Below are 25,530 nucleotides of genomic sequence, written 5' to 3'. Positions count from 1 at the left end.
CTAAGTGCATCTCTGGGGAGCTCACCCAGTGATCGAAGTCCCCTTCTCTCCTTGGGACCTTGTAGGAAGCAGAGCAAGTGTGGCCCTGCTAGGCATTAGGGCCCGGCAGGGAATGTTAGGATGGAGGGGGACCATGGAAGAGTGTGACTGAGAGATGATGGTCCCTTGTTCTTTGAAGCAATCCTTTCCGCCCCTCCCACACCCTTCTCACACATGCTTTGACTACTTCTGGAGAAGCACTAAAAATAGCTGCTCCTTGCCAAGGCTGGAGAACAGCCCTGCGGATTCAGCTTGCTTCACTGCCTCTTGGGCAGCTGTTAACATTGCCATGAGAAGGGGAGGCGGAGGGAGTGACTCCATACATTTAGAAATGGTTTTTTTCCCCTTGGAGATAATGTTCCAAAGCCTATAACAATTCTTTTTTGCCTACAAGGTCTGCGTGTTCTCAAGTTGTATATGTTCTGTGTATTTGCAGTCTTTTTAACTCAACAGGGCCTTAACAAAGTGAAAAAGAAATGGGCCATATGGAAACATGCTCAGGAATTCTGAGAAACTGGAGTTCTGTTACAGCCACCTAGAAACAGAACAGCAAGAAGAGCAGGTGTTTGCCTGCTCGGGCCCTGCCTGGTACCCCTGAGCCCAGCCTCAGGAGTCCAGAAGCAGGGCCCATCCTTAGGTCAGGTCAGCATGCACTGTGTTCCCCTTGAATCCCAGATGCGCGTTTTGGACAAGCTCATGCTTGAGCGACTCTCGGCAGAGAGAACGGAGTGCCTGAACCGCCTGCAGCAGCACGCGGACACAGAGAAGCAAGAGGGAGAGAAGCGACAGGTAAGAGCCAGGAGCTGCCAGCCCCTCACCTAGGACTGAGTCTGAGGATGCAGGGGCTGAGTGCATTCCATAGCGTACCATTATCTTTCACCCTTTAGTAACATTATGTTCATTTTTGGGTGAAAGCCTATGCTTGCTTGCTTTTTTAAATTTTTTATTGACATGCATTGCTTATACAGTGTTACAGGTATCATACTGTCGCTCCCCCTCTCGCGGAGGAACGACACCGGACCCTGCACTGTTCTCTTTCCCCGGCCCTTCTCGGGTTTGCTGCCGCCCCCCCCCCCCGCCTCTGCGGAGGGGCGGCACCCCCGCCACTTCCCCCGCTTCCGCAGAGGAGCGGCACACCGCCAGCCGGCTCTCTCAGGGGTTCCTCAGATGTTCCTCCTGCATGTTGTCTCTCTCCTCTATAGTCCTCTTCCACCAATCCTAACTCTACTGGCATTCTCTCCCCACGCGCTGAGCACGCTGCTCTCCTCCAATCAGGGGCAGGATCAGCTCCTGCAGCTTGTTAGTCGAATTGGTGAGGCAGCTGTGTGGAAGTTGTTTACTCCCTCTAAGCACCATATGGTGGGAGATCAGATGCATAGAGTTAGTCTTAATAATCTCAGTGGTCTAGTCCAGTCTCGGTAGTTTCAGTACTTATTTGTCCATAGTCTCAGTACTTATTTGTCTCCCGGGTGCCTCGCCATGTTGTGGGAGACGGGCCCTACTCCCCACAGATCCTCCTTTCTTTTTATTCTTTAAGGCGTTGATATACGCCTGTCTTCAGTGCTCCGCGGCACATACTCTGCTCAGCTAGAGTTGCCCACAGGTGCTTATCGCCCTACCAATCAGGCAAACCGAATCCGGGTCCTCTCATAGCCATGTTGTGGGGGGACTTTTAGGCGCTGATGGGTGCCTGTGTTTGGTGCCCTGCAGCACATACTCTGCTCTGCTCTGCTCTGCTCGAGCTGCCTGCAGGTGCTTATAGCCTTACTAATCAGGCAGACCGAATCCGGGTCCTTTCATTGCCATGTTGTGGGGAGGCTTTTATTGGCGTTGATACGTGCCTGTCTTCGGTGACCCATGGCGCATACTCTGCTCTACTAGAGTTGCCCGCAGGTGCTTATCGCCCTAGGCAGTCCGAATCCGAGCCCTCTCATCGCCATGTTGTAGGGAGGCCTTTTTTATTTTTCTCTATTTTATTTCTATCTCCGGACATTCCTATTTCTCTCTTATTTTACTTCTATCTCTGGGCATTCCTATTTCTCTCATTTTACTTCTAACTCCGGGCATTCTTATTTCTCTTATCTGCACAGCTTCCTAGCTCCACGCGGCTTCCGCGCCCCGCTGCTTTCTCGCGCCTGCCCCGCGCTCTCTGCGCTCGGTGGCTTCTCGCGCCCCACGGCTTCAGCGAATCACGGCCTAGCTTACGTTTCCGCTACGGCTTGGCTTTCCATCTTTGCTCTCCGGGCTAATCTGACGAATCCCAACCTAGCTTATGTCTCCGCTTCAGCCTGGCTTTCCATCTTTTGCTCCCCAGGCTAATCTGACGAATCCCAACCTAGCTTACGTCTCCACTTTGGCCTACCCCCGTGGCTTCACTTTCCCCTAGCTTATATTTTTCTCTCCCCAGTACTTTTCCTAGCTTTCTTCCAGCAGTATTTTTCTCTCTATTCTCTCTTTACCTCTCTCTAAGCTTTCTTCCAACAGTATTTCTCTCTCATTTCTCTTTTTTTTTTTTTTAATTTTTGACAGGCAGAGTGGACAGTGAGAGAGAGAGACAGAGAGAGAAAGGTCTTCCTTTGCCGTTGGTTCACCTTCCAATGGCCGCCGCTGCAGCCGGCGCACCGCGCTGATCCGAAGGCAGGAGCCAGGATCCAGGTGCTTTTCCTGGTCTCCCATGGGGTGCAGGGCCCAAGCACCTGGGCCATCCTCCACTGCACTCCCTGGCCATAGCAGAGAGCTGGCCTGGAAGAGGGGCAACCGGGACAGAATCCGGCGCCCCAACCGGGACTAGAACCCGGTGTGCCGGCGCCGCAAGGTGGAGGATTAGCCTATTGAGCCACGGCGCCGGCGAGTCTCTCTCATTTCTCTTAGCTTCTCCCCGCAGTCCATATGTGAGTCTAAGTTTTTTCTAGCTTTCACTTCGCTTTCAATCTTAGATTTCTGCTAGCTTCTCCCCGCAGTCCGTATCCGAGTTTTTCCCTAGGCTTTCGCTAGCTTCTCCCAGTACTTTTTCCGTCCAGCTTTTCCCTAGGCTCTCCCTAGTCTCTCTCCGGTATTTTCCCGCTTCTTCCCTCCTAGGTTTCATATCCGAGTCATGGCACCATTATGTCGCGCGCTCCGCAGGCTCGCAGAGGAGCAGCATCATACAATATTTCAACCCCTGTATATAGCATCAACTGATAGCATTTCCATTTCCATTTCCCTATATTTTCCTTTTTGTAAAATGTTATGTAAGTTAGACAAGTTTCATATATTTCATATATATAGATTTGGGAACATAGTGATTCTTTCCACCCTACCCTCCCTCCCGCCCATGCTCCAACTCTTCTTCCTCCTCCCTCTCCCATTCCCACTCTTAATTTTACAAAGATCTAGCATACCATTGTTGTAAACCTGAAAGGAAGTTCACAGAAGAGAACCTCTGTGCATTCATTGGGGGTCATTACATGGAGGAGGAGGATGCATTTCCTGCCTTCAGAGAGTTTACAGGGACAGCAGGCATGGAACAAGTACTCCTGAGTGTGTGAGAGCTCATGCTTTTACGACACAGCTTGGTTTGGAAAATCAGAGTAGCTTTGGGTCTTTGGGTTTGAGGTGGCTCTAAGTCACTTGGCGAAGATGGCAGATAGCTCTCAGCCCGGGTGCTAGGTGTAGCCTGTGGAAGGAGGGATAAGCTGCCACTTTTGGGTTTGTTGAAATGATATCCTTAACCATCATAATTGAAAAATCCATTCTTGATGGGTTAATCTGTAAACAGTGTGTCACAATCACCTGACTGTTTTGTGTACTAAATATTTTTTCAGATCTCCTTAGTGGATGAATTGAAAACCTGGTGCATGGTAAAGATTCAGAATCTGGAGCTGAAGCTTTCTGGAGATTCCAGAGCCTGCAGGGCTAAGTCCACACCATCGACTTGCGAGTCCTCCACAGGTAACCCACATGCAGAGAGTGCCCTTCTGTCCAGAGGTAACACAGCCCACGGATCCTGTTCTCTCCTGCATCTGAAGCAGTGTGTTTGACAGGGCTTGGGAAGACACTGGAGTGTGGAGTGAGCTCTGTAGTAGCAAGGGCCATGTTTCACTCACGAATTGTATATCCAGTTCCTATACAGGAATGAACCACTCTGCCGTTAACTGCTCCAACATACTCAAATGAGGGATCCCAGTGGTAACAGTGCCTCGGGTATGGTGTTGACAGTGCCCAAGTGGGCTCCAGAGAGGAGGGTGATGGATGGCTGTCTGACTCCTCGGCATGGTTCACTCGCCGCCGTTGGTGCCTTTATTCCCTTTCTCCTCCTTCAGTGGCCTTTTACCTTCGCCCAGCCATGCAGAGCCTCATTCAGCAGGATTCATGTACTGAGCTTGCCCCTTGTAGTAGACGAGATGTATCCAGCAAAGCAGCTTTACATTAGCCACAGTGATTACATTTGGTAACTAGACCTCCAAGTGGTTTGTGTTACCCACAAACCATCTCTGGAACTGTGGTTTTATTTTCTTTTTGCCCAAAAACCCTAGGAAACATCATGGGCAACTTCTGCATTCTAGGAGTTAGGTGTGGGGCTTTTCATGGAGCTCTGGGTATGGGGAATGGAACCACCTTTCCAGACTGGCATTTGGGCCGAGGAATGAGTATCCTGGCTTTATGGCCCAGAAATCAGGGAATGGGGACATTCGTTCTCATAGATAAATGCCTGGCTCTGCTCTGAGTCGCTCGGTGAAGTTGTGTCATCCTTGGGCATCAGGAAATGGGAGCCGGGGCCTTCCAGGGTAGAATGAGACAGACCGGGGGAAAGACCGGCTCATTTTTTGGCTTACATCATGAAAGCCCTGACCATTCAGGATGATGATCGGGGGAGAGAGGGGTTCACAAAAGCTGAGAAAAGCTCCAGAAAAGGTGCACCTGGTGGATGGTGACCTAGAAGGCCAGGGAGTTTCCAGGATTCCCAGGACTCTCGAGCACACGCTGCCCCCAGCCAGAGACCAGCGTGAATGGGCCTCAGCTTGACCATCTGTTTTCCTTCTGCCACCAGGTGTGGAGCCATCAGTGGTGACAGCGGGTCCAGTGGCAGCTTCTGACACTTCCTCTCAGGTAGTTAGGCCCAAGGAAAAGGCCCTGCACTCCAATGCCACCCACAGACTGCAGCAGGAGCTGTCTTCCTCTGACTGTGCAGGCGCCCGCCTGAGGAACGTCAAAGTTCAGGCAGCCTTGCTGCCCTTGAATGAAGCAGCCAAAGGTGACCAGCAGGCCGGGCCCTGTGTCAATAGAGGCACCCAAACCAAGAAGTCTGGAAAAAGCGGGCAGGCGAGGCATCGGGCCCAGCAGCCAGCAGCAGGTGGCGAGCAGCCCACCCCTCACACCCGAGACACCTCCCAGGCTCTGGAGCTCACCCAGTACTTTTTTGAGGCCGTTTCTACCCAGATGGAGAAGTGGTATGAAAGGAAGATAGAGGAAGCACGGAGCCAGGCCAATCAGAAAGCCCAGCAAGACAAGGCCACACTGAAGGAACACATCAAAAGCCTGGAGGAAGAACTTTCCAAACTCAGGACTAAGGTACAGAAGGAAAATTAGGGCCCGGAAAGTGGAGGGAGTTCCAGTTTTGCAACTGCAGAGTCGCTGTGCTTAAGGAGTCAATGACTGTACATGCAGCAGACTTGCCTATCAAAAAGCCACTGGTGTCTCAGATGTGCCAGACAACATACTTCCCATGCCTTGAAGTTATGAAGACTTCGAGAGCTCAGCTGAAACCCGGGGAAGCTTGCTTAGGGTCAGGTTTCATTACGAGCCTGAAACCTCATATCAGGTTCACCCGAAGTCCAGACGCTCAGATTAAGCCTCGCTAAGAAGCTGGATGATGTCCAAGCCTACACCCCAAACTTCCGGATATATGAAATGATGCAAGGGAAAAGCAAGAAAAACACTAGTCCTCTGCGAACTGAAGTTGTCGTTCACGTAAATTTAAACATACCTGCTGTGCCTAGATGAGAGTGTTGTTCTGGGAGGGAGCTGTAACTCTGAGATGTGCTAAGCTAATCTCTCGTTCTCAAATCCATAATGTTTAGACTTTTGACATTTTAGCCAGGTAAAAATTTATCAAACATATTTTGAGGGGAAAAAGATTTTCACAATGTCACAAGATCCAGTATACCTTAAAATAAATTTTTTTTGAAAAAAAAAATGAGTGATGGGATAAGCACTGAAAATGTTAATAATGAGCTCACATGAGAACAGTTCAGATCATCTGATCACAGTTTCTGTATTTTTCAGCCAAAAAATCCTTAAGCATAGTGATTTTAAAACACATGAACAGAAAAAGCATTCGCGTAGCCATGACCTGAAACTTCCATAACCTACCCATAATCAAGCTGCTATCTTAAAGGAACTTTCTGATTTTGAGATTATGAATCTATATTTTATAAAGCAAGAAGGCTATTTCCTCAAAGTGTTTCATTCTGAATTACCACTGAACAACCTCAAAAGCTTTCCACTGCCTTGCGGTGACTATATCAAGGTAAAGAATTCAGTGTTTTGATTGAGACCCCACTGTTTCCCAGCTTCATGGAACACTGAAAATTTTACTTTGCCCCAATATGAGGTAAGAATAAAGAAACAAAGTTACAAAAGTAGTCTGCCTATGTCAAAATACTGGTTTAATTATCTTTAAAGGTTCCTGCCCCTATAAGTGTGGGGATTTTATTCCTCCCTTCAAAGTTCCATGTAGGCACACAAACTTCAATTCTGATTCAAATCACAGGAACCTAACATCTGTTGCCCACAAATTGACTTCTTGGGAACACTAAAACAAAAGACAAAAACTCAGTGTGCTTTCACTCGCTTTGTCACACTCAGTTTTGGTTACAGACATTGCTTTCCAAGAGCAATGTAGTTGACAGACTGTTGTCGAATCTGAAGACGGAATGAGTTTGATGTTACCTCAAGTTCACTTTCATATGTTTGTAAGCCTGTCTGGTTCCTCAGCTGCCATGAGGGAGCCCGCCCTCACCCCAGTCACTGGATTACCCATAAGGAGGCACTTCACTCTTTGCATTTCCCTGTTTGTTCCTGATGCACAACCACAGAATTGTAGATCGAGACGTTGCCTTCAGTTTGGACATCACTAACGTCAGTTTATTGGGAACTGCCTAATACTCAAGTCCTGAGAGGGTGAGGAAGGCGTGCTGCAAGCAAGAGTTATTTTCACTTATAACAGTACTTCCTGTTACCTGGAGTACCCTTGTTGCCACATGCTGAAAACAGATTGTAGCTACCAAGTCTAGACCACCCAGTGCTTAGCTGGGAGTATTGTGACTTCAGAAGCAAGTGTCTTACTGAGAAATGGATGTTCTGGTCAAAGAGTCACAGTTCGGAAAGATCCTGGGGAGGAATGAGAAAGGTCATGTGGACCCAGGCTGGCAGACTACTGGAATCTTCTCTTGGTTCTCCTCCGTAGAAAACCAGCAGAGGCAAGGAGACGGAATAAGGTCAGTCAGCCTCCCAACTCCAGGGATGACAACCTCCGAATTAAGACCAGTGCCAACAGCGCTGTATTTTCAACTACTGTGTTTGGTCTGTTTTTGTTCCGTCGCATTATTGAAAAGTAAACTGCAGGTCTGGTGTGGACTTTTCCATGTTTCTCCCTTGTGCTGTCTGCTAAAATTAGGAAATGCCTCAACTGTACTTCTCCCAAAAAATGTAACAATGTGTAGCCTGTCACGTGGGCTGTGTTTCAAAATGAGGCTGAAACTTTCAATAACTTGGGGGGAAATGGTGTAAAACACAAAAAGTGTACAATATTATAATTTCACATTGAGTATACTAAATATCTGTGATAGATTAAATGCATTAGTTCTAATCTTTTGACTTTGGGAGCCAAGATAAAGGAAGTGATATTTTCATGTTTATACCTTATTTTTTGAGTCAAATGTTGATATATTTGAAAGGCATGTTGTCTTCTATTTAATATTTTTATTACCTTGAATTTGTGTCTCTTCCAAGAATTAGACATTGTCCTCAATACTATGGATCCTTATTAAACTCCTTATTTTAAAAAAAATGAAAGTATGAACACTTTGTTTAGCTTGAACTTTCATTTGCCATGGTTAACTGAGTTTGTTTCCTGAGAGTGCCTTAACTCAACCACACTTTACTTTGTGTCTATAAAAGTGTAATTTAGAGTAAATACATCTGCTTTAAAGTCAAGATCAGGTGCATCACATCAAAACAAAACAAAGCTGCTATTATATGGCAAGATTTCTCTGTGTAAGCTCAAATAAATGTTTAAACAGTTGACCATTTGGAAAATACTGAACAAAGGGGAAAACATCATTTGTCACGGTTAAGCAATATGTAAGCTCTACGTTACACTTTTGAGTAATAAATTGTTCCTGCAAATTAAACCCACTTCTTGTGAAATGTGGATTATAAAAATAAATCAAGTAAGACTTAAAAGACAAAATTATTTTTAAAGAAATAACCTTTTAAAATGCATTTTATGAATAGTAAAACAAATATTTTTATTTGTAACTTGAGTGATTATTTCACTTTATTGCCAATTTAATGTGAATATTTCAACTTAAACCTGTGAGTTACAAAAGACACAGTATAGTAAGTTGTTCTAAAGTAAGAGTGGATGGGGTGATTAACCATCTGCCTGCAGCGCCAGCATCCCATATGGGCACAGGCTCTAGTCTTTGATGCTCCATTTCCGGTCCAACTCTCTGCTATGGCCTGGGAAAGCAGTAGAAGATGGCCCAAGTCCTTGGGCCCCTGCACCCACGTGGGAGACCCCAAAGAAGCTCCTGGCTTCAGATCTGCTCAGCTCCGGCTGTTGTGGCCATTTGAGGAGTGAACCAGCGGATGGAAGGTCTCTCTCTGTTTCACCCTCTCACTGTCTGTAACTCTACCTCTCAAATAAATAAATAAAATCTTTTTTAAAAAATACAGTGATACACTTTTCAGTAAACAAAATCAATCATGACTTTTTTTTCCCAGATGCCTGTTGGTGCTGGCATCAATCACGACTATTGAATGACTTAATAATTTAACTTAATGGTTATTAACTGAAATGCTATTTTTTCAAATAAGTTATTTATTTGAAAGGCAAAGTTACATGGTGGGGTGCGGGGAGGGAGAGAAAGAGATATCAAGAGATCCTTTATCCACTGGTTCATTTACCAAATGGCCACAACAGCTGGAGCTGAGCAGATGTGTAGCCAGGTGCCAGGTGCCAGGTGCCAGGAGCTTCTTTGGGGTCTCCCACGTGGGTGCAGAGGCCCAAGGACTTGGGCCATCATCTGCTGCTTCCCCAGCCACATTAGGAAGCTGGATTGGAAGTGGAGCAGCCGGGTCTCGAACTGGCGCCCACATGGGATGCCTGCTATACCACAACACCAGCCCCCTTAAATGCTGTTTAATAGTTCGTTTTCTCAAGCAAGGAAACAGCCTATGTCGTTTCTATTTTGGCAAAGTGAGCCTTTTTGATCCTCTTAGGGCCTTATTCTACTTAATTTGACTTTTTCAAAGTAGATGTGGGATATTTCCCTATGTTTTAAAGAGCATTTTCCTTACATATTCATAAAGACAGATAATTTAGGGAGGTATGGGTCTCTGCCTCCTAACAGTGCCGGTGTGATTCTAATACAAATAGCAGAGAGTTAAGTTAGCAAGTCAGCTGTTTCTATGCAGGCATATCCACAGCAATCACATTTTTAAAATGGGAGAATGATACAGGAACAATCAAATCATTGTATATAAATTGCTATATGGGGGCCAGAGCTGCAATACAGGGAGTTAAGCTACTGCCTGCAACGCTGACATCCCATAAGCACTAGTTCCGGTCCTGGCTGCTCCACTTCCTACCCAGCTCCCTGCTAATGAACTTAGGAAAGCAGCAGAGGATGGCCCAAGTCTTGGGCCCCCACCACCTACATGGGAAACTTGGTGGAGTTCCAGGTTCCTGGCTTCAGTCTGACCCAGTCCAAGCCATTGTGGCCATTTGGGGAGTGAATCAGTAGATGGAAATGCTCTGTCTCCTCCCCCCGAACTGTGCCTTTCAAATAACTCAATAATTCTTTTTTTTAATCATTATATAATAGCCTTAGCCACTTAATGCTACAAAGTTTTTGTACTTAAACCCTTTTATTGTAGTTCAAACATCTGAAAATAAGCTAAGCAAAAACTTAACATTCAGATCAGAATACAGCTTATAGGCAACACCCAGAAAATTTGTCTAATCTAGCATACTGATAAAGAACACTTTATTATGAATAAAATGTGTTTCTTAATGGCTACGGTTGCGTACCTGAGAAGAAACTGCTGAATAAACCTCTCAGGCTAAACAAGACTTGGCCTATCATTCAGATGAAATAATCAAAGGATATAAGTAAACACAGTAAACTTTTTTCCAAATAAAAGTAAATGCACATACATTACATTAATATTAGCCTCTGGAAAGTAAGAATTCAATTCTCAGTGTTTGACCTATTTTAAAAATCAAAACAGAATAACCCCTAGGTTTATTAGGTTCTTTTTCAGACAATCTCATCATGTACATCAGAAATGTTCTTTAGGTCCTCCATGTACACAACTACAAACAACACACTGACTTACACACTTCATACATAAGAGTGACATTTTTACTCTCAAAATTTTATTAGCCTGTATTTTTGTATGCATGTCACACACACAAACTTCAGTTTACAGAACTGTCAATTCTAGAAAATTCTACAAGTTTTCACTTTCACTAAATTAATCGTGTGAGTTTGGTCTTGAAAAAGTGTCTGGAAATCAGCTTTGGTTGTGTGCCTCTGATGTGTGCCTCAAATTTTTTTTTCTGCCTCTGGGGTAGACCCTAATGTACTAATGTGCCAAGGATCTTCCTTAATGATTTTTTTTAACCCCTTTCACCTAGATTCTAAGATTAGCCACAGAAGTTTTATCTGGAAGTTGTCTAAAGTCTCCTCTTCTTTTTGGTAAGTGTTTCAGTGTGTTCATTAAGCTTCTTTCTCATCCCTAACCAAGATCTGAAGTAGTGGTGACCCTCTTGGAGAGGCCTCTATCAAGCCATAATATAACTGAAGAATATGCATCACTGTGGATTCTTCAAGAAAGTTCCAGAATATCTCCTAAGGTCTATATAGCTCTGGTCCATCGAATGATAAAACAGCTTTATTGACATTAAGTCACACACTAAGCATTTAAAATGGATGCTTCAATGGATTTAAATATATTGACAGTTGTGTAATCAACACTGTTAAGTCTAATTTTAGGATATGTTCATCACCCAGAAATCTCCACTACCACAGTCCCAGGCAACCACTAATCTGTGTCACCTCTACATTTCATAGAAATGGAATCATAGTTTGTGATTTTTTTAAAAAATTTTACTTAAGGTATAAAAATTTCATGTATTTCATGTACAGATTTAGGAACATGACACTTCCCACCCCACCTTCCCTCCTACTGCCACCGATGCTCCCATCCTTCTGAGTCAGTTACAGAGCTTGTCCACCTGTTGGTTCACTCCCCAGATGGCCCCAACAGCCAGTGCTGTGCCAGGCTAAAGCCAGGAGCTTCATCCAGGTCTCCCTCAATGGGAAGCAGGGGCCCAAACACTTTTCTAGGGCCATTAGCAGGGAGCCAGATCAGAAGTGGAGCAACCGGGACACAAACCAGTACCCATATGGCAAGCAGTAGCATTACTTGTGCCACAATGCTGGTGGCTTATGTGATTTTTTTTTTTAAAGATTTTACTTATTTTAAAGGTAAAGTTACAGGCAGAGAGACACAGAAAGGTCTTCCATCCACTGGTTCATTCCCCAAATGGCCTCAATGGCAAGAGCTGGGCCGCTCTGAAGCCAGGAGCTTCTTCCAGGTCTCCCACGTGGGTGCAGGGGCCCAAGCACTTGGGCCATCTTCTGCTTTTCCAGGCAGAGAGCTGGACTGAAGGAGCAGCTGGGACTAGAACCAGCACCCATACTGGATGCCGCCGCTGCAGGTGAAGGACTAACCTACTGTGTCACAGCGAAGGCCCCGTATGTGATTTCTGACAGACTTCCTTCAACAACGTTATCAAGGTTCATCCAAGTGTGGCATGTCATCACTCTTTGTTCCTTTTTAACCCCAAATGACATTCATTCTTTTTTAAAATTAATAATTAATTTGAAAGGCAGAGTTAGAGGCAGAAAGGTAAGTCTTCTATCCACTGGTTCAACCCCAGATAGCCACAATGGCCAGCGCTGTGGTGACCCAAAGCCAGGAGCTTCCTCTGGGTCTCCCAACTTGGGCCATCCTCCACTGCTTTCCCAGGCCACCAACAGAGAGCTGGATCAGAAGTGGAGGAGCCGGGACTAGAACCAGCACCATACGGGATGCCGGCACTGCAGGCAGCAGCTTAACCCGCTATGCCACACCACCAGCCCCAACATTTCATTCTATGAATATATCACAAGTTACCCATTTAGCAGTTTGCCAGCATTTTGATCATTTCTACTTTTTGGCTGTGTGAATTAACATTCATGTTCAATTTTTTTTTACTGATGCTTTTCAGTTGTTCTGGTTACAGACCTTAGAGTAGAATTGCTAAACATGGCAATTCCTGTTTAATCTTTTGAGGAACAGTGTTTTCCAAAGTGGCTGCAGACATTTCACATTCTTACCGGCAGTGAGTTCCAATTTCTCCACATCTTCACCGATGCTATTGCCCTTTCTAATTACAGGGGTTGTGGAAGTGAAGGGCTAGCTCATCGTGTGTGTGCGTATTTATTTACAGGGCAGTGAGAGACAGATCATCCATCCACTGGTTTTCATAGACCTTCGAGCCAGGGCTGGGCCAGGTGGAAGCCGGTTGCCTGGAACTCCACCTGCATCTCCCATGTGGGTGGCAGGGACCTAAGTGTCTGAGCCATCATCTGCTGCCTCCCACGGTGCACATTAGCAGTAAGCTTGATCAGAGACAGGACTAGAACTGGGCACTGCATTATGGAATAAGCATTTAATCTTTACAGCCTGTGCCATAATGCCCACCCCCACACCGTGGTTTTGATGTGCATTTTCTTGAAGATTGTGTTGACCATCTCCTTCTGTGCTAGCTGGCCAATTGCTGCAGTACTTTTTGCTTCTTAAAGAAAACTGCTAATACATCCAGGAACATTTTTAAAGCTCATGGTTTGCTTTTCAGTGCTAAGGCAATCATTTTGATGGCTTTTTCTGGGGGAGGAGGGGCCCACTCTGACATACCATGCTCCATCTTCTCATATTTTGCCCAAGGACTGTACATACAAACAGTTCAGCTTCGCTTTGAGCTGTCTGTTGTTAAGCCGCAACTCAGCAAAACACATGGAGACTAAAAACCCTTCAGAATAGTGCTACACTTAAGATTTTGCTAAAGCAAGTGTTTTTTCTAATTCCTTGAGCTGCATATTGCCTTGAGTGATCATCATCCGGATTGTATCCTGTAGAAGAAAGTAATAATCTGGTCACTTTTTTTTTTTTTTTTTAAGATGTATTTAAAAGTCAGTGTGACACAGAGAGAGACAAAGATTCTACCACCGTTTCACTCCCCAAATGGCCACAGTGTCCCAGGCTGGGCCAGGTAGAAGCCTCCATCTCCCACATGGGTGGCAGGGGCCCAAGCAGTTGAGCCATCTTTTTCTGCTTTCCCAGGCACATCAGCCGAGAGTTGGACTGGGAACTGGAGCAGCCGGGACTCAAATGGGCACTCTGATACGTGACGCTGCTAAAGTCACAGCGGTGGCTTAACCTGCTGCACAGCCACAACACTGGCCCCACTGGGCACTGTTTTTACACAAGGTACAGCTCTACCATTTTACTTATTAAAATCAAGAAACGATAATGAGACTCAGAAATGCTGCATGTAAGGAAAGCCAGAAGCTTTCCAAATATATAGATATTTAAAATGTAATACAGCATGGAAGCCAAGTGATGCTACCACAGACTGTAAATGCACAACCTTAAATTTTAAACGTACTTGTTTGGAAAATCAGTAACATTAAAAGGCAAGGTCAAAATATACCATCTTAGGGCTGTTCATATTCCAAAACTGGTAAATTTTGTAAAAACTTGGCCAAAAAATACGAACGAGTCAGGGGTTACGTAGCCCGCACCATTACCTCGTTCTTACCTCTTGGGTGGCACTTTTGTTCCTTTTGAATTCTCCCCTTGCCCAGTCCTTCAGGTATCTGCGATCAGAATCATCTGGTACTTGCCGGATTGCTCGTAAAATCCTTCTGTAGAGAAGGAGAACTTGCTGCCTTCGCAGGAACTGTACGGGAGGAGAAATGGCAGTTACCACGGCACAGTCGCCAGCCTGGTGGCGCCACGTTAGCAAGCCAAACTGCAACCAGACTTCCAGATCCTCAATTTTGAAAGGGACAAAGAAAAAAATTTTTCCGAAGAAAGGGGTAAGTTCATTGGAGCGCTTTGCTTACTCGTTTGTTAATTGTAAGAACATTTAAAACAGAAGCTGATGAGTTCACCAGGTAGAAAAGGGGCTGCCGCTCTCTTAGGAGCTTTAATCACAGTATCGGCACTTTCCCTACGTGCGGTTATTCAAGATCTTCCGTGACCTTGCTTGTCTCACGGCGGTCTTTTCAGCAGCCACCGGGCGGGGCGGTACTCTGAGAAATAAAGCGCCGGCCGGCCGGCAGCCCACACACTCTCCCGGCCCCCGCCCCGCTCCCACGCCTGGAGAAAAGCTGTCAGAACCCCGCGGTAACTGCAGTCGCCTTAACAGCCAGCGTGCAGAGAAGAGCATCTGAACGCTCGCACCGCAGAAAGGTGATCGAGGAGGCTGGAGAGAACTGCTGCTACCTGCTTCAGCGTTAGCGTTGCCGGAGGTAAGCGGGAGGCGGCCATGTCCGCCGACTGCAGCGCGCAGGAGCGGAAGTGGGGGTGGTGCGCAGGGGCGGGGCGACCTCGGTTTCCTGGGAGACGGTGGCGCGCTGGCTGAGTGCTAAGCCCCAGGGTTCCGGCTGAGATCGGCTGTGCGGTCTAAGGCTTGGAGTTTCCCTAGTCTTGACCTGAGTTAGTTTTCCCATCGTTATAAGATAGTTTTTGGAAAAAAAATTTTAAATCCAGTTTCTTTTCATAATAATTATTTTTCTTGAACTTTTTTAAAAATAAGATTTATTTATTTATTTGAAAGAGTTACACAGAAAGAGGAGAGGCAGAGAAAGGTCTTCCATCCACTGCCTCACTGCCCAATTGGGTGCACCGGCCGCTGTCCTGATCTGAAGCCAGGAGCCAGGAGCTTCTTGTGGGTCTCCCAGATGGCAGCAGGGGCCCAAGGACTTGGGCCATCTTCCACTGCTTTCCCAGGCCATAGCAGAGAGCTGGATTGGAAGTGGAGCACCCGGTCTCGAACCGGCGCCCACGTGGGATGCGCCAGTGCTTCAGGCCAGGGCGTTGACCAGCTGCACCACAGAGCCGGCCCCTTTATTGGGCTTCTTAAAGACCCTGTCATTATGTATGGATTTGAAAATTTTTGTAGCAACATAAACATCTTTTAATTCAATTATCAATGAACTTTTTGAAGTACCCTCATATGTAATGCGCTAAGAGCAGAACCTGGCCTGTCAGAACTCCTTTGAACTTGACCAGGTCTCTATGACCACATTGTCAATAACTTTTCAAATGTGCAACAGATTAGTGGCTACAGTTTACTACTGGTCACTGGTCTAAGCACTGGTGAACTTCAATAGCCCTCACCATTTCCAAGTTACTTATTCTTTTGTGAATTGCCTGTTTGTGACTTGGGTCACTTTATGATCAGGACTTTTTTTTTTTTTTTTTTTTTTTTAATGATTTTGAGAGTTAGAGAGGGATCTTCCATCTGCTAATTCACTCCCCCAAAAGCCACAATGGCCGGAGCTGGATTGGAAGAGGATCAGCAGGGACGTGACCCGGCATCTGTATGGGATGCCGGTACCGCAGGCGGAGGCTTGGCCTATGACACCGTAGCAACTGCCCCATGATGAGGACTTTTATTCAAGTTTTATGTGGGGTTGTTCTACAGACATTTTTTCTTTTTTGGTAATTTATATGTACAGAAGCTAAGTTCCTATACAGTTCTATTTTCCTTTTTTTGTCTTTGAGGGTTTTCATCTTCCACTCAGAACTTTTTTTTTTTTAAAGTATTTGCTCTATCTAAAATTTGCTTTATAGCATGATGTGGATCTAAATCCTTTTCAGGCTGCTAAGCTGTGACGTTTTTCCCACCCCCCTGCCCCCCGGCTTGATGATGCCTTTTCGACCATGTGGCAAATTATTATTATTTTCATAGGCAGAGTGGACAGTGAGACAGAAAAGTCTTCCTTGTCCGTTGGTTAACCCCCCAATGGCGGAAGCCCGGAGCCGGGTGCTTCTGGTCTTCCATGCGGGTGCAGGGCCCAAGCACTTGGGCCATCCTCCACTGCACTCCCGGGCCACAGCAGAGAGCTGGCCTGGAAGAGGGGCAACCGGGACAGAATCCAGCACCCCGACCGGGACTAGAGCCCGGTGTGCCGGCGCCGCAGGCGGAGGATTAGCTTAGTGAGCCGCGGCGCTGGCCATGTGGCAAATTATTTTAGAGTCAGGATAAAATGTGTTCAGGACTGTTTCATCTTGTAGTAAATGTTACCCTTTTTTTGAGGCCAAAGTGCTTTATTGAAGCATTTGGGAGGGGTGGAGGGTCACTCAAACATGCACTAGGACTGACTGGAATCTGATGTCCCCGCAAGTATATTTTGTATGTTAAAGGACTCTGTGTAGATGCTTCTCAGAATCTGCTATTACTGGTGTGTGTGACCTTTAGAAATGTTTGCAGGTTACTTTCTTCTCAATCATATTAGGGTCTTTTAAAAAAAATTTTTTTTATTTGAAAGAGTTATACAGAGGAGAGGCAGAGAGGCTGGGGGAGAGGGGGAGAAGGGGAGAGGGAGAGAGGGAGAGAGGGAGAGAGGGAGAGGGAGAGGGAGAGGGAAAGGGAGAGGGGTCTTCCATCCGATGGTTCACTCCCCTTTTGGCCACAACGGCCAGAGCTGCACTGATCCGAAGCCAGGAGCTTCTTCCGGGTCTCCCCCATGGGTGTAGGGGCCCAGGTGTCGCTCCCCGTCTTCGTGGAGGAACAACACAGGACCCTGCGCTGCTCTTTTGTCTGCTCGGCCCTTCCCGGGTTTGCTGCTGGTTCTTCCCGGGTTGGCTACCGTCCCTTCCACCTCCGTGGAAGGGCGGTTCCCCCTAGCCACTTTCCCCACTTCCGCGGGGGAGCGGCACACCGCCGGCCGGCTCTCTTGGGGGCTGCACAGGTGTTCCTTCAGATAGATGTTCCTGGTGCATGTTGTCTCTCTCCTCCTTTATAGTCCTCTTCCACCAATCCCAACTCTGCTACCCACACACCGAGTACGCTGCTCTCCTCCAATCCGGAGCAAGATCAGCTCCTGCAGCTCAGTCAATCAAATTGGCGAGAGGCAATTTGAAGGCAATTTGAGAAGGGAGTTGTTACTCCCTTCTCAGCGCCATATTGTGGGAGAGCAGATGCATAGAATAAGTCTTAATTCCAGTAACTTAGTCTAGTCCGAGTTGCTCCCCACACCCAGGGACTTAGGCCATCTTCTACTGCTTTCCCAGACCATGGCATTAACCCGCTGTGCCACAGCACCAGCCCCCATCTTAGGGTCTTTACTGAGATTTTGATGCATTGGATCTATGTGTTAGTATGTGAGGACAGATTTTTACATTATTTTCTCCTCTTATCCAGAAACTTGTGCTAGACACAGGTAATAGCGTCTTGAGCCATATATCTTCCCTGTCCTCGGACTCATAAGGCCAATGTAGCACTTAGAAAAAAATGGCAAGGTTTATTATATCCTGGAAGCTCATTCTTCATGGAGGGCTTATCTAAGCTAGGTTTGTCAGGCAGAGTAGCTAAGAGAACTTCCATCAACTCATGGAACACTGGCAGATTCCAGGAACTCTGGTTTGCTGTGATCTTTTCAGATAATGAAGGGTAGCTGGAAGGGAAGGGAGGATCAGGAAGATCCTCAGGTCACAGGCAGTAGTTTGCACAGTACCTGCCTCACCAGAGGGAGCTTAGTCTTCAGCTGGAGAGATTCTATTTGTGAGCAGGATGAAGTGAAACAAGGTAAAATACAGGACTAATCAAATGTTATTGAAGTAGTCAGGTTAGGAGAGGATAGATGTCCAATAGAGCAGACACAATAACTAATTTGACTTGGGTTTGGATGGAGAGAAAGGAAAGTAAGGTGGCTGTATAGGCTGAGATCCAAGTTTATAAAGAGTGGCTGTGAAAGGTGGTCCGTGTGGACGGGGAATACTGGAAAGCAGGTTTGGGAAGGGAGAATTCAGTGTCATATTTGAACATGATATATTGAAGAGTCTGGCATCTAGTAGTGTTTTAGACATTTGAACAGAATTGAGACTGCCAAAACGGAGCCTTGTTTGATCCTTGAATAGATTTTTTGGGGGCAGGCCTTTTGCTTAGATGATGGTTGAGACCATGAGATGGTGAAAGTTGTCCAAAGAAAGAAGGAAAACCTGACAGAGCACTTGTACTCTGCTGCCCATTCCTTAAATGTCAGAGCTTATCTGGCTGAGGAGACTGGGTCGTTGGGGATGGAGGAAGGACACAATGTCAGCAGCTGGCATTAACATGGAGGCTGATTTAGTTCCATCCCTGCAAGCCCTAGTGCAGCCTAGAGCCCAGTAAGTGACTCAGGTATGTTGTACGTCTTACCCTGTACCAGGGACCCCCCACCAGTTGAAAATGGCACTGTAGAGTACCTGCTTACTGGAATTCCTACTCTTTAAGACCCCATGAAATATCTCAGGGCCGAGAGAATCATTCTGGGGATACCAGTTGGGAAGTAACTATATCCTAGATATAGACCTGCTGATTAAAGACACAACAGACTGCTTCATTGTCATGACGTTGCTGTCTTTCCCTACTAAGCGGCACTAAGGAAATGTGAATGGAGGCAAGATGATAGGTCATTGTGTAGCAGAGTCTCTGTGAGGCATCGCAGTGTTCCTCCAAATCTCCCTTTTCTCTGCATCAGAGTGGACAGGAACACCAGTGAGAAATAAGCCCTTACCAGCTCAACCCAGGTATGCCTTTGCTGTATTCCAGTAAGCATAGTCACAAATTACACCAACAGGGGTATATGTTTTAATAGTTTTCAGAATATAAGCTGCATAGCTTTTTAGAATTAAAAAATAATGGTGCTGTAACTTCGGGTACATGCTTTAGGACATTTCGTTAAACAACAATTTGCCTTTGACGACCACCTCAAAAGGGTGGCGCGTTTCACAGTGTAACTTGGAAACAGACGAGGGGACAGATGAACACATCATGGCATGTTGCCTACAAAAGAACATCTGACAGGATATTAAATAGAACACGACACATGGTTTCAAGTATTCAAGCACTGCTTTCTGGCCAACTTAAAAACTGCCTTTGACTAGGGGCTGGGGTTGGAGCTGCTTAGTTCTTGTGGACACAGCATTTCTTTTCCAAAGACAGACAGACTCAGTCCAGCTTAAAAGCAGTGGGAGGAATGGTATTTTCTCCTTAACTGTTAAAACGAACTAAAGAAATAAATTACTACAACAATAGGGACCATGGCACTGAGAGGATGAAATAAAGAGAAAGCCATTTCTCCATCATTGCATAGTCTCTTGCAGCAGCAAAAGTAAAGGACACAGAACAGCCACTTTGTATTCACATGGCCCAAGGTTCATTTTGCTGATTGCTTGAAGTCCCATAATGCCTGGTTGCTTTATGAGTTCACACACAGCACACATTTCCTGTCCTCAAGGAGAAGGCAGTTCCTTTCACAATAAGTAGTTCTGGGTGGGTTTGGCAAGGCAGAGCTCATAGAGGCAAGCGCCCCTATGAGGGAAAGCAGGCAGTGCCACAGTGTGGCCTCTCCTCTGGCCAAGGCTGCTAACATAGGGAGGGCAGCTCTGTCTCAATTCTCAGAGTGACACCTGCTGCTCCTTCACTGCCACAGGTTTGTTGTAAGAAACTTAGCCCAGGCAAGAGTGTGAGTCCAAAAACTAAGCTCTGAGATCATACTGTATAATAAAAACATAGATTGCAGCACAATTTTTTGTAGCTGTTGGATAAATTTTTATAAATTAGATCTAAGACAAAAGAATATCGCATTCTGGAGCTTTGCGTTCAGAAACAGTTGTCCAAACGGAAGCATCTGGGCACGAAGTGTGACATTGTGTAGTTTAAATATGTACATAGTCTCACTCTAGACCACTCTTTCTGTTCTATAGGTGGTCAGAGGCTGTCACCAACTCAAACCACTGCCTGAGGGCATCACTGAGAGTCTCAGGAAGCGCATTCACATCTCGAAGAATGATATAGAACGGGAATGGGAACTCCTCCATGTAGGATCGGATTTCAGGCATCTCTCCAGGTCCTTTAAATATTGGTACTTTAATGTCCAAAATAGAATCCTGTCAACAAGACATTAACAGAGAAAGGAAAACTCAATCAGCATATTTGTTTAGCTCTTCTATGATCTTTTTGTTGACAAGTTTTATGTCTTATACCTAAGTCAGAGGCAGGCCTTTTTTTGAGCACTCCTTCCAGGAGAAGGGAAGAAGAGAATAGAATAGAAAATGTGCTTTCCTACAATAGTGTTGCCATTCTCTGCCTGGAATAATTCCCACTGAATCTTCATGCTGCCATCAAGGACTTGAAGTGGCCTGCAGAGACAATGCCTCCCATATAGAGCATATTCACTAAGCTGGCTGATGCTCGCTGCTAGGAAAGGGGCTTGTCTCTGATTTCAAAGTGCTCAGGGCCAATTATGGCCATTCATAGGGAAGTTATGACCCAGAGAATGGTTCTGAAGACACAGTAAAAAATCTCCCACCTTATTGTCAAGATTTTGCTAGGCACTTGGTAAGTATTTTCTCAGTCTCAGACCACAGCGAATGCTAGTTCTCAATATGCTGGAACACCATCCAGGCCATATTTCAGACACAATAAACTAAAAGGAATCCCTTTATCTCAAGAAAATGTGGCTTTTTAGTAATCACTTACCCGAGAGCTGGGATTGTCCAATACAACAAAAATGACAAAGATGTTGGCATTCTGAGCGGCCCGCACTGCCGCCAGGACTCTTTCCTTGCCTTCAAGGAAAAGGCCTCGTCCATCAGAGACTATCAGAAGGAGTTGTGCAATTTCTGCAGAACACATGATGAAGGGAATAAAATGGAAACCCACTGTCAAAAATTCAAAACCACCTGAGCTACGACAAATGGCCTAAAGTATTAAAACCAGAGTACAAAAAAAGTAATGTATATGACCAAAATTGACATTTTCAGATCTGATGATCTCTACTGTTGAAGACCAGTGATTTTTTTTTCCTTTCCATTGTTGATTAAGCTTATGATCATAAAATAAACTGAAGGTATGTCATTGCAAACATTAAAAGAAACAATTGAGGAGGAGGAAGAATTGGGTGGGAAGTATCACTATGTTCCTAAATTTGTATATATATGAAATACATGAAATTTGTTCACCTTATATAAGTTATATATATATATACACATACCAGATCTCTGAAACTAAGTCTCGGCATAGACAGAAGGGGTCCTTAATTAAATGAGCTCAAGATAATAATAGTGCTGGGGGCAGGCTGGCTTTGTTGGAAGTTTAGCAAGTGCTGAAAGGTGTGATTGGCTTACTTCCAAGTTTCTCCATGATACAGCCAGGCTTGAGATTTTGGAAAGGGCTATACAAACAGTTGGTGTGTTTCAAACCCCAAAGCAACAGCAATTGTTTAAGCTGTTTTTTGAATTATGTCCTCTTTTTTTTTTTAAATAACAAAAGAAAACACAAGACTGCTACATAATATTTTATTTGACAGGTAGAGTTAGAGAGAAAAGTCTTCCTTTTGTTGGTTCACTCCCCAAATGGCCGCCACGGCTGGCGCTGCGCCAATCCGAAGCCAGGGCCATGCGGGTGCAGGGGCCCAAGCACCTGGGCCATCCTCCACTGCTCCTCTTCTGTGGCCTGGGAGAGCAACCGGGACTAGAACCCGGCGCCCGCCCCATGTAGCAGTCTTATATTAATTTCACACCTTAGTCCTTTTTTGCCCCCCACAACTCTGAACTCAATTTATCAACTAAATATACACCATTAATTAGGGTCTAGATAGGTTCCAATAGAAATTTCTGAGGCCTGCGCCACGGCTCACTAGGCTAATCCTCCACCTGCGGCGCCGGCACACCGGGTTCCAGTCCCGGTCAGCATGCCAGACAGATTCTGTCCCAGTTGCCCCTCTTCCAGGCCAGCTCTCTGCTGTGGTCTGGGAGTGCAGTGGAGGATAGCCCAAGTGCTTGGGCCCTGCACCCCATGGGAGACCAGGAGAAGCTCCTGGTTTTGGATCAGTGCGGTATGCCGGCCGCGGTGGCCATTGGAGGGTGAACCAACGGCAAAGGAAGACCTTTCTCTCTGTCTCTCTCTCTCTCTCTGTCCACTCTGCCTGTCAAAAAAAAAAAAAAATTCTGAGCAAATGATTGAGTAAAAAATTTCATTGATGCCTGTTGCCCTCCCTTACATGTCATGCAATGGGGACACTGAGATAAAGCAAGGAACCTGAAAAGGGGAGATAATGCAGCTTACCTGGACTGGTGCTTTGTGAGAACTGCTGGGCGGCTGCAAACATGTTGGCCACAGATTCTAGGAACTAAACCAGACACAATTAGAAATCTAAACTCTCTACCCATAGACCTCAGAAGTAACGTCAGTCTCTGTGACAATGGGAAATCAAACTGTCCCTTCTGACCACCTGTAGTAGAAGAGGGTGGACACCTAGGGATCCAGGTATTCTCAAGGATAGACAAGGCAGGTGTCACTGGCTCTTCTCTCTGCAAGGCATCCCAAAAGAAAAGAAATGCTTCCCCAGGAAAGATGAAGTCAATTACTACAGCTGACTTCTTTCAAGAAAACGGATGGTCTGGCATTGTGGCACAGCAGGTTAAGCTGCCACCTGCAAAGCTGGTGACCCATATGGAGTGCCAGGTTACTGGCTTCAGCTTGGCTCAGCCTGGCTGTTGTGGTAATTTGGGGAGTGAACCATCAGACAGAGTGTCTTTTTCTCTAAGTCTTTCCCTTTTGTCATGTTGCTCTGTCCTTCAAATACAACTAACCTTAAACAAACAAACAAACAAAACCTGAACAAAAGAAAGCAGAAACTGTCTAGTGTGACCTAAAGAAAGAAGGCTAAATTACAGCAGGAACAAACTTGACCCATTTAATAAGGGTACTGGGGATGAGTTGCTTTTGCAAAAATGTTCTACACCACTCAAAACATAGGAAGCCAGAAAAACCACTGGTGCCAAGTCCAGTGATGTTTAAGGAACTGAGAAAAAGTATCACATCTTGATTTAGAGGATGCCAAGGAGGCTTCCATTCTAGTGGTAAACAGGTTGAGGCCTGGCACTGTTCTGTTGCAAACTTTACTTGTCCTAGTACCATATTGGGGGCTGGGGGCTTTCTAAAAATTACACCTCTCCAATTCCAATTTAAGAATAACTAGAGAACGGGGCCAGTGCTGTGGCACAGTGGGTAAAGCCAATGCCTGTAGTCTGTATGGGCGCCGGCTCGAGTCCTGATTGCTCCACTTCTGATCCAGCTCTCTGCTATGGCCTGGGAAAGAAGAAGTTGGCCCAAGTCCTTGGGCCCCTGCACCCACTTGGGGGACCCGGAAGAAGCTCCTGGCTTCGGATCTGCATAGCTCTGGCCATTGCCGCCAGCTGGCGAGTGAAGCAGCAGATAGAGGCAGAGCAAGAGCGAGGTCTTCTAACTCTGCCTTTCAAATAAATAATTAAAAAAAAAAAATAGAGAAGACGTTTGATGACCTCACAATACCTGAGCAATCTTGGTTTTCTTTTGTTGGAATTTGCAGAGCCGTAGGATCTGGGAGCCAGAGTAATCACTGAACTGCTCATGGAAGGGATGTAACAGCTTGACAGACTCTCCAAAACTTGGGAGACAAAAACCCAGTACAGTTGGAATTATTTTTTGTTGTATGATCAGAACAACAAAACAATGTTTGAAAAGGATTTTCCCAGTGAGGTTAAAAAGCCAGCCTTACCTGCACACTGCAACCTGACCCACTTCCAGGAGGGTGAGAGCATTTCCAATCACAGCCAACGATTCAAATGCAAGCTATGAAATACAAAGTTAAGGAGGTAAGAAATCAGAAATCCTCTAACCTAATGCCTGTCGATCTTCTCCATCGACATCCCCACAAAAAATGTTTTTTTGTTATGGTATTTATACTATGGAATACTGCTCAGCTGTAAAATAAAAATGAAATACTGTCTTTGCAACAAAATGGATGCAACTGGAAACTATTATACTTAAAATAAGCTAGTCCCAAAGAGATAGATAGATATGTTTTCCCTGATGAGGGGTAACTAATAGAGTACCTAAAATGTAATATACTGGAGTGAAATAGACATTTTGAGATTCAATGATTGTTTACAGCCTTGTCTCTTCTGTTGAAGAACAGTATTTTTTTTCTTCATACTATTTGTTGAACTCTTATTTAGGGTAGGGTTAGCCTTACAATCATTAAGTAAACTGAAAGTAGATCTCTGTAAAAATTAAGAATGGGAGGATATGGGAGGGAGGGAGGATAGTATCACTATGTTCCTAAATCTGTACATATGAAATACATGAAACTTATGTAACTTAAATAGTAATTTAAACAATTTTCTTTTTTTATACAGAGCACAAGTGAATAGCACCACAGAGGCTATTGTATTTACAATCAACCCAGAGGCAGTGGTGGCCTGAGGTCCTGCCTAGCATCTACAAAAGCCAGAACCCATGACACTGGTAGGAATGGTCTGTTGTAGCTACCATCTAATAAAAGTGATCTTCAGAAATAATGCTCCCTAAATATGCATTGTTTTTCCTTTTGGTGGGGTTGGGGAAGACTGTAAAAAGTAATGTTTTATGGGTAACAGATTTTAAAAACAAACTTAAAACTCATCCGTTTGTAGTAAAATCAAACTGGAGAACTCTATAAAAATATTTCATTACCACCCGCTTGAATGACAGCATAATCTTAGAATTTAAATTAGTGTAAGCACCACTAAGCTTCATGTTCTACGCACCTTACTTCATTTAATCTTCACAACTCTTAGTATGAGGTAGGTATTTTTATAACCAGAAGTGGGGAACTGCTTTTCTGCCAATGGCCATTTGGATATTTATACCATCATTTGTGGGGCATACAATGTTATCAACTTGAAATTTAGTAAATCTATAGCAGGCAAATTTTTTTAAGTCTCACCTGCAATTGCCTTGGCTGGGTTATCTAATAAAATGACTTAAAGACCTATATTTAAGATGTGTTGAAAGTGCCCTTCTGAACCCTTTGAATCTTAGGTCTTCTCACATGCTTCCCACATTCTCAGAACAGGTTAGCTGGAATTTCAAAA

At 45.2% G+C, this 25,530-nt stretch overlaps 3 protein-coding genes and 1 long non-coding RNA gene across 12 annotated transcripts in view; 2 read left to right on the top strand and 2 right to left on the bottom strand.

Moving 5' to 3' along the window:
• Positions 1–8,436, top strand: part of ANKRD6 (ankyrin repeat domain 6) — a 201,637-nt gene extending 193,201 nt beyond the window's left edge. For all 5 annotated transcript variants that reach the window (XM_008263208.4, XM_070073782.1, XM_070073781.1 and 2 more), the window contains 3 exons: positions 715–828; positions 3,843–3,969; positions 5,069–8,436. In XM_008263208.4, coding sequence (XP_008261430.2) covers positions 715–828; positions 3,843–3,969; positions 5,069–5,607 — 780 coding nt within the window. In that variant the 3' untranslated portion in view covers positions 5,608–8,436. The remainder of the gene's footprint in view (positions 1–714; positions 829–3,842; positions 3,970–5,068) is intronic.
• A 4,572-nt stretch (positions 8,437–13,008) lies between these two features.
• LYRM2 (LYR motif containing 2) lies at positions 13,009–14,964 on the bottom strand. Of its 2 annotated transcripts, none has more exons than XM_002714581.5 (3): positions 14,866–14,964; positions 14,177–14,317; positions 13,009–13,487 (listed from the first exon to the last, which is right to left on the bottom strand). In XM_002714581.5, the coding sequence occupies exons 1-3, from the start codon at positions 14,908–14,910 to the stop codon at positions 13,407–13,409; spliced, it is 267 nt and encodes an 88-aa protein (XP_002714627.1). In that variant the 5' UTR covers positions 14,911–14,964; the 3' UTR covers positions 13,009–13,406. The 2 variants fall into 2 exon arrangements, with proteins under 2 accessions (XP_002714627.1, XP_069929884.1); XM_070073783.1 differs by having other exon boundaries at positions 14,824–14,931.
• LOC103349813 (uncharacterized) lies at positions 14,223–24,986 on the top strand. Of its 4 annotated transcripts, XR_011388619.1 has the most exons (5): positions 14,223–14,456; positions 14,650–14,891; positions 20,338–20,480; positions 23,985–24,270; positions 24,814–24,986. It is a non-coding gene; the product is annotated as an uncharacterized lncRNA (long non-coding RNA). The 4 variants fall into 4 exon arrangements; XR_011388620.1 differs by lacking the exon at positions 20,338–20,480 and having other exon boundaries at positions 14,324–14,456; positions 14,789–14,891; XR_007923227.2 differs by lacking the exon at positions 14,223–14,456 and having other exon boundaries at positions 14,667–14,891; positions 20,338–20,971.
• Positions 19,197–25,530, bottom strand: part of MDN1 (midasin AAA ATPase 1) — a 175,544-nt gene continuing 169,210 nt past the window's right edge. The window contains exons 98-102 of the mRNA XM_008263214.4: positions 24,174–24,247; positions 23,948–24,062; positions 22,700–22,763; positions 21,113–21,255; positions 19,197–20,520 (exon numbers count right to left, since the gene is read on the bottom strand). Of these exons, the coding sequence (XP_008261436.2) occupies positions 20,332–20,520; positions 21,113–21,255; positions 22,700–22,763; positions 23,948–24,062; positions 24,174–24,247 (585 nt within the window). The 3' untranslated portion in view covers positions 19,197–20,331. The remainder of the gene's footprint in view (positions 20,521–21,112; positions 21,256–22,699; positions 22,764–23,947; positions 24,063–24,173; positions 24,248–25,530) is intronic.

The sequence above is a fragment of the Oryctolagus cuniculus genome, chromosome 5 (assembly GCF_964237555.1).
Source record: "Oryctolagus cuniculus chromosome 5, mOryCun1.1, whole genome shotgun sequence".
Classification (NCBI taxonomy): Eukaryota; Metazoa; Chordata; class Mammalia; order Lagomorpha; family Leporidae; genus Oryctolagus; species Oryctolagus cuniculus.
This window is presented reverse-complemented; position numbering and strand designations above follow the sequence as displayed.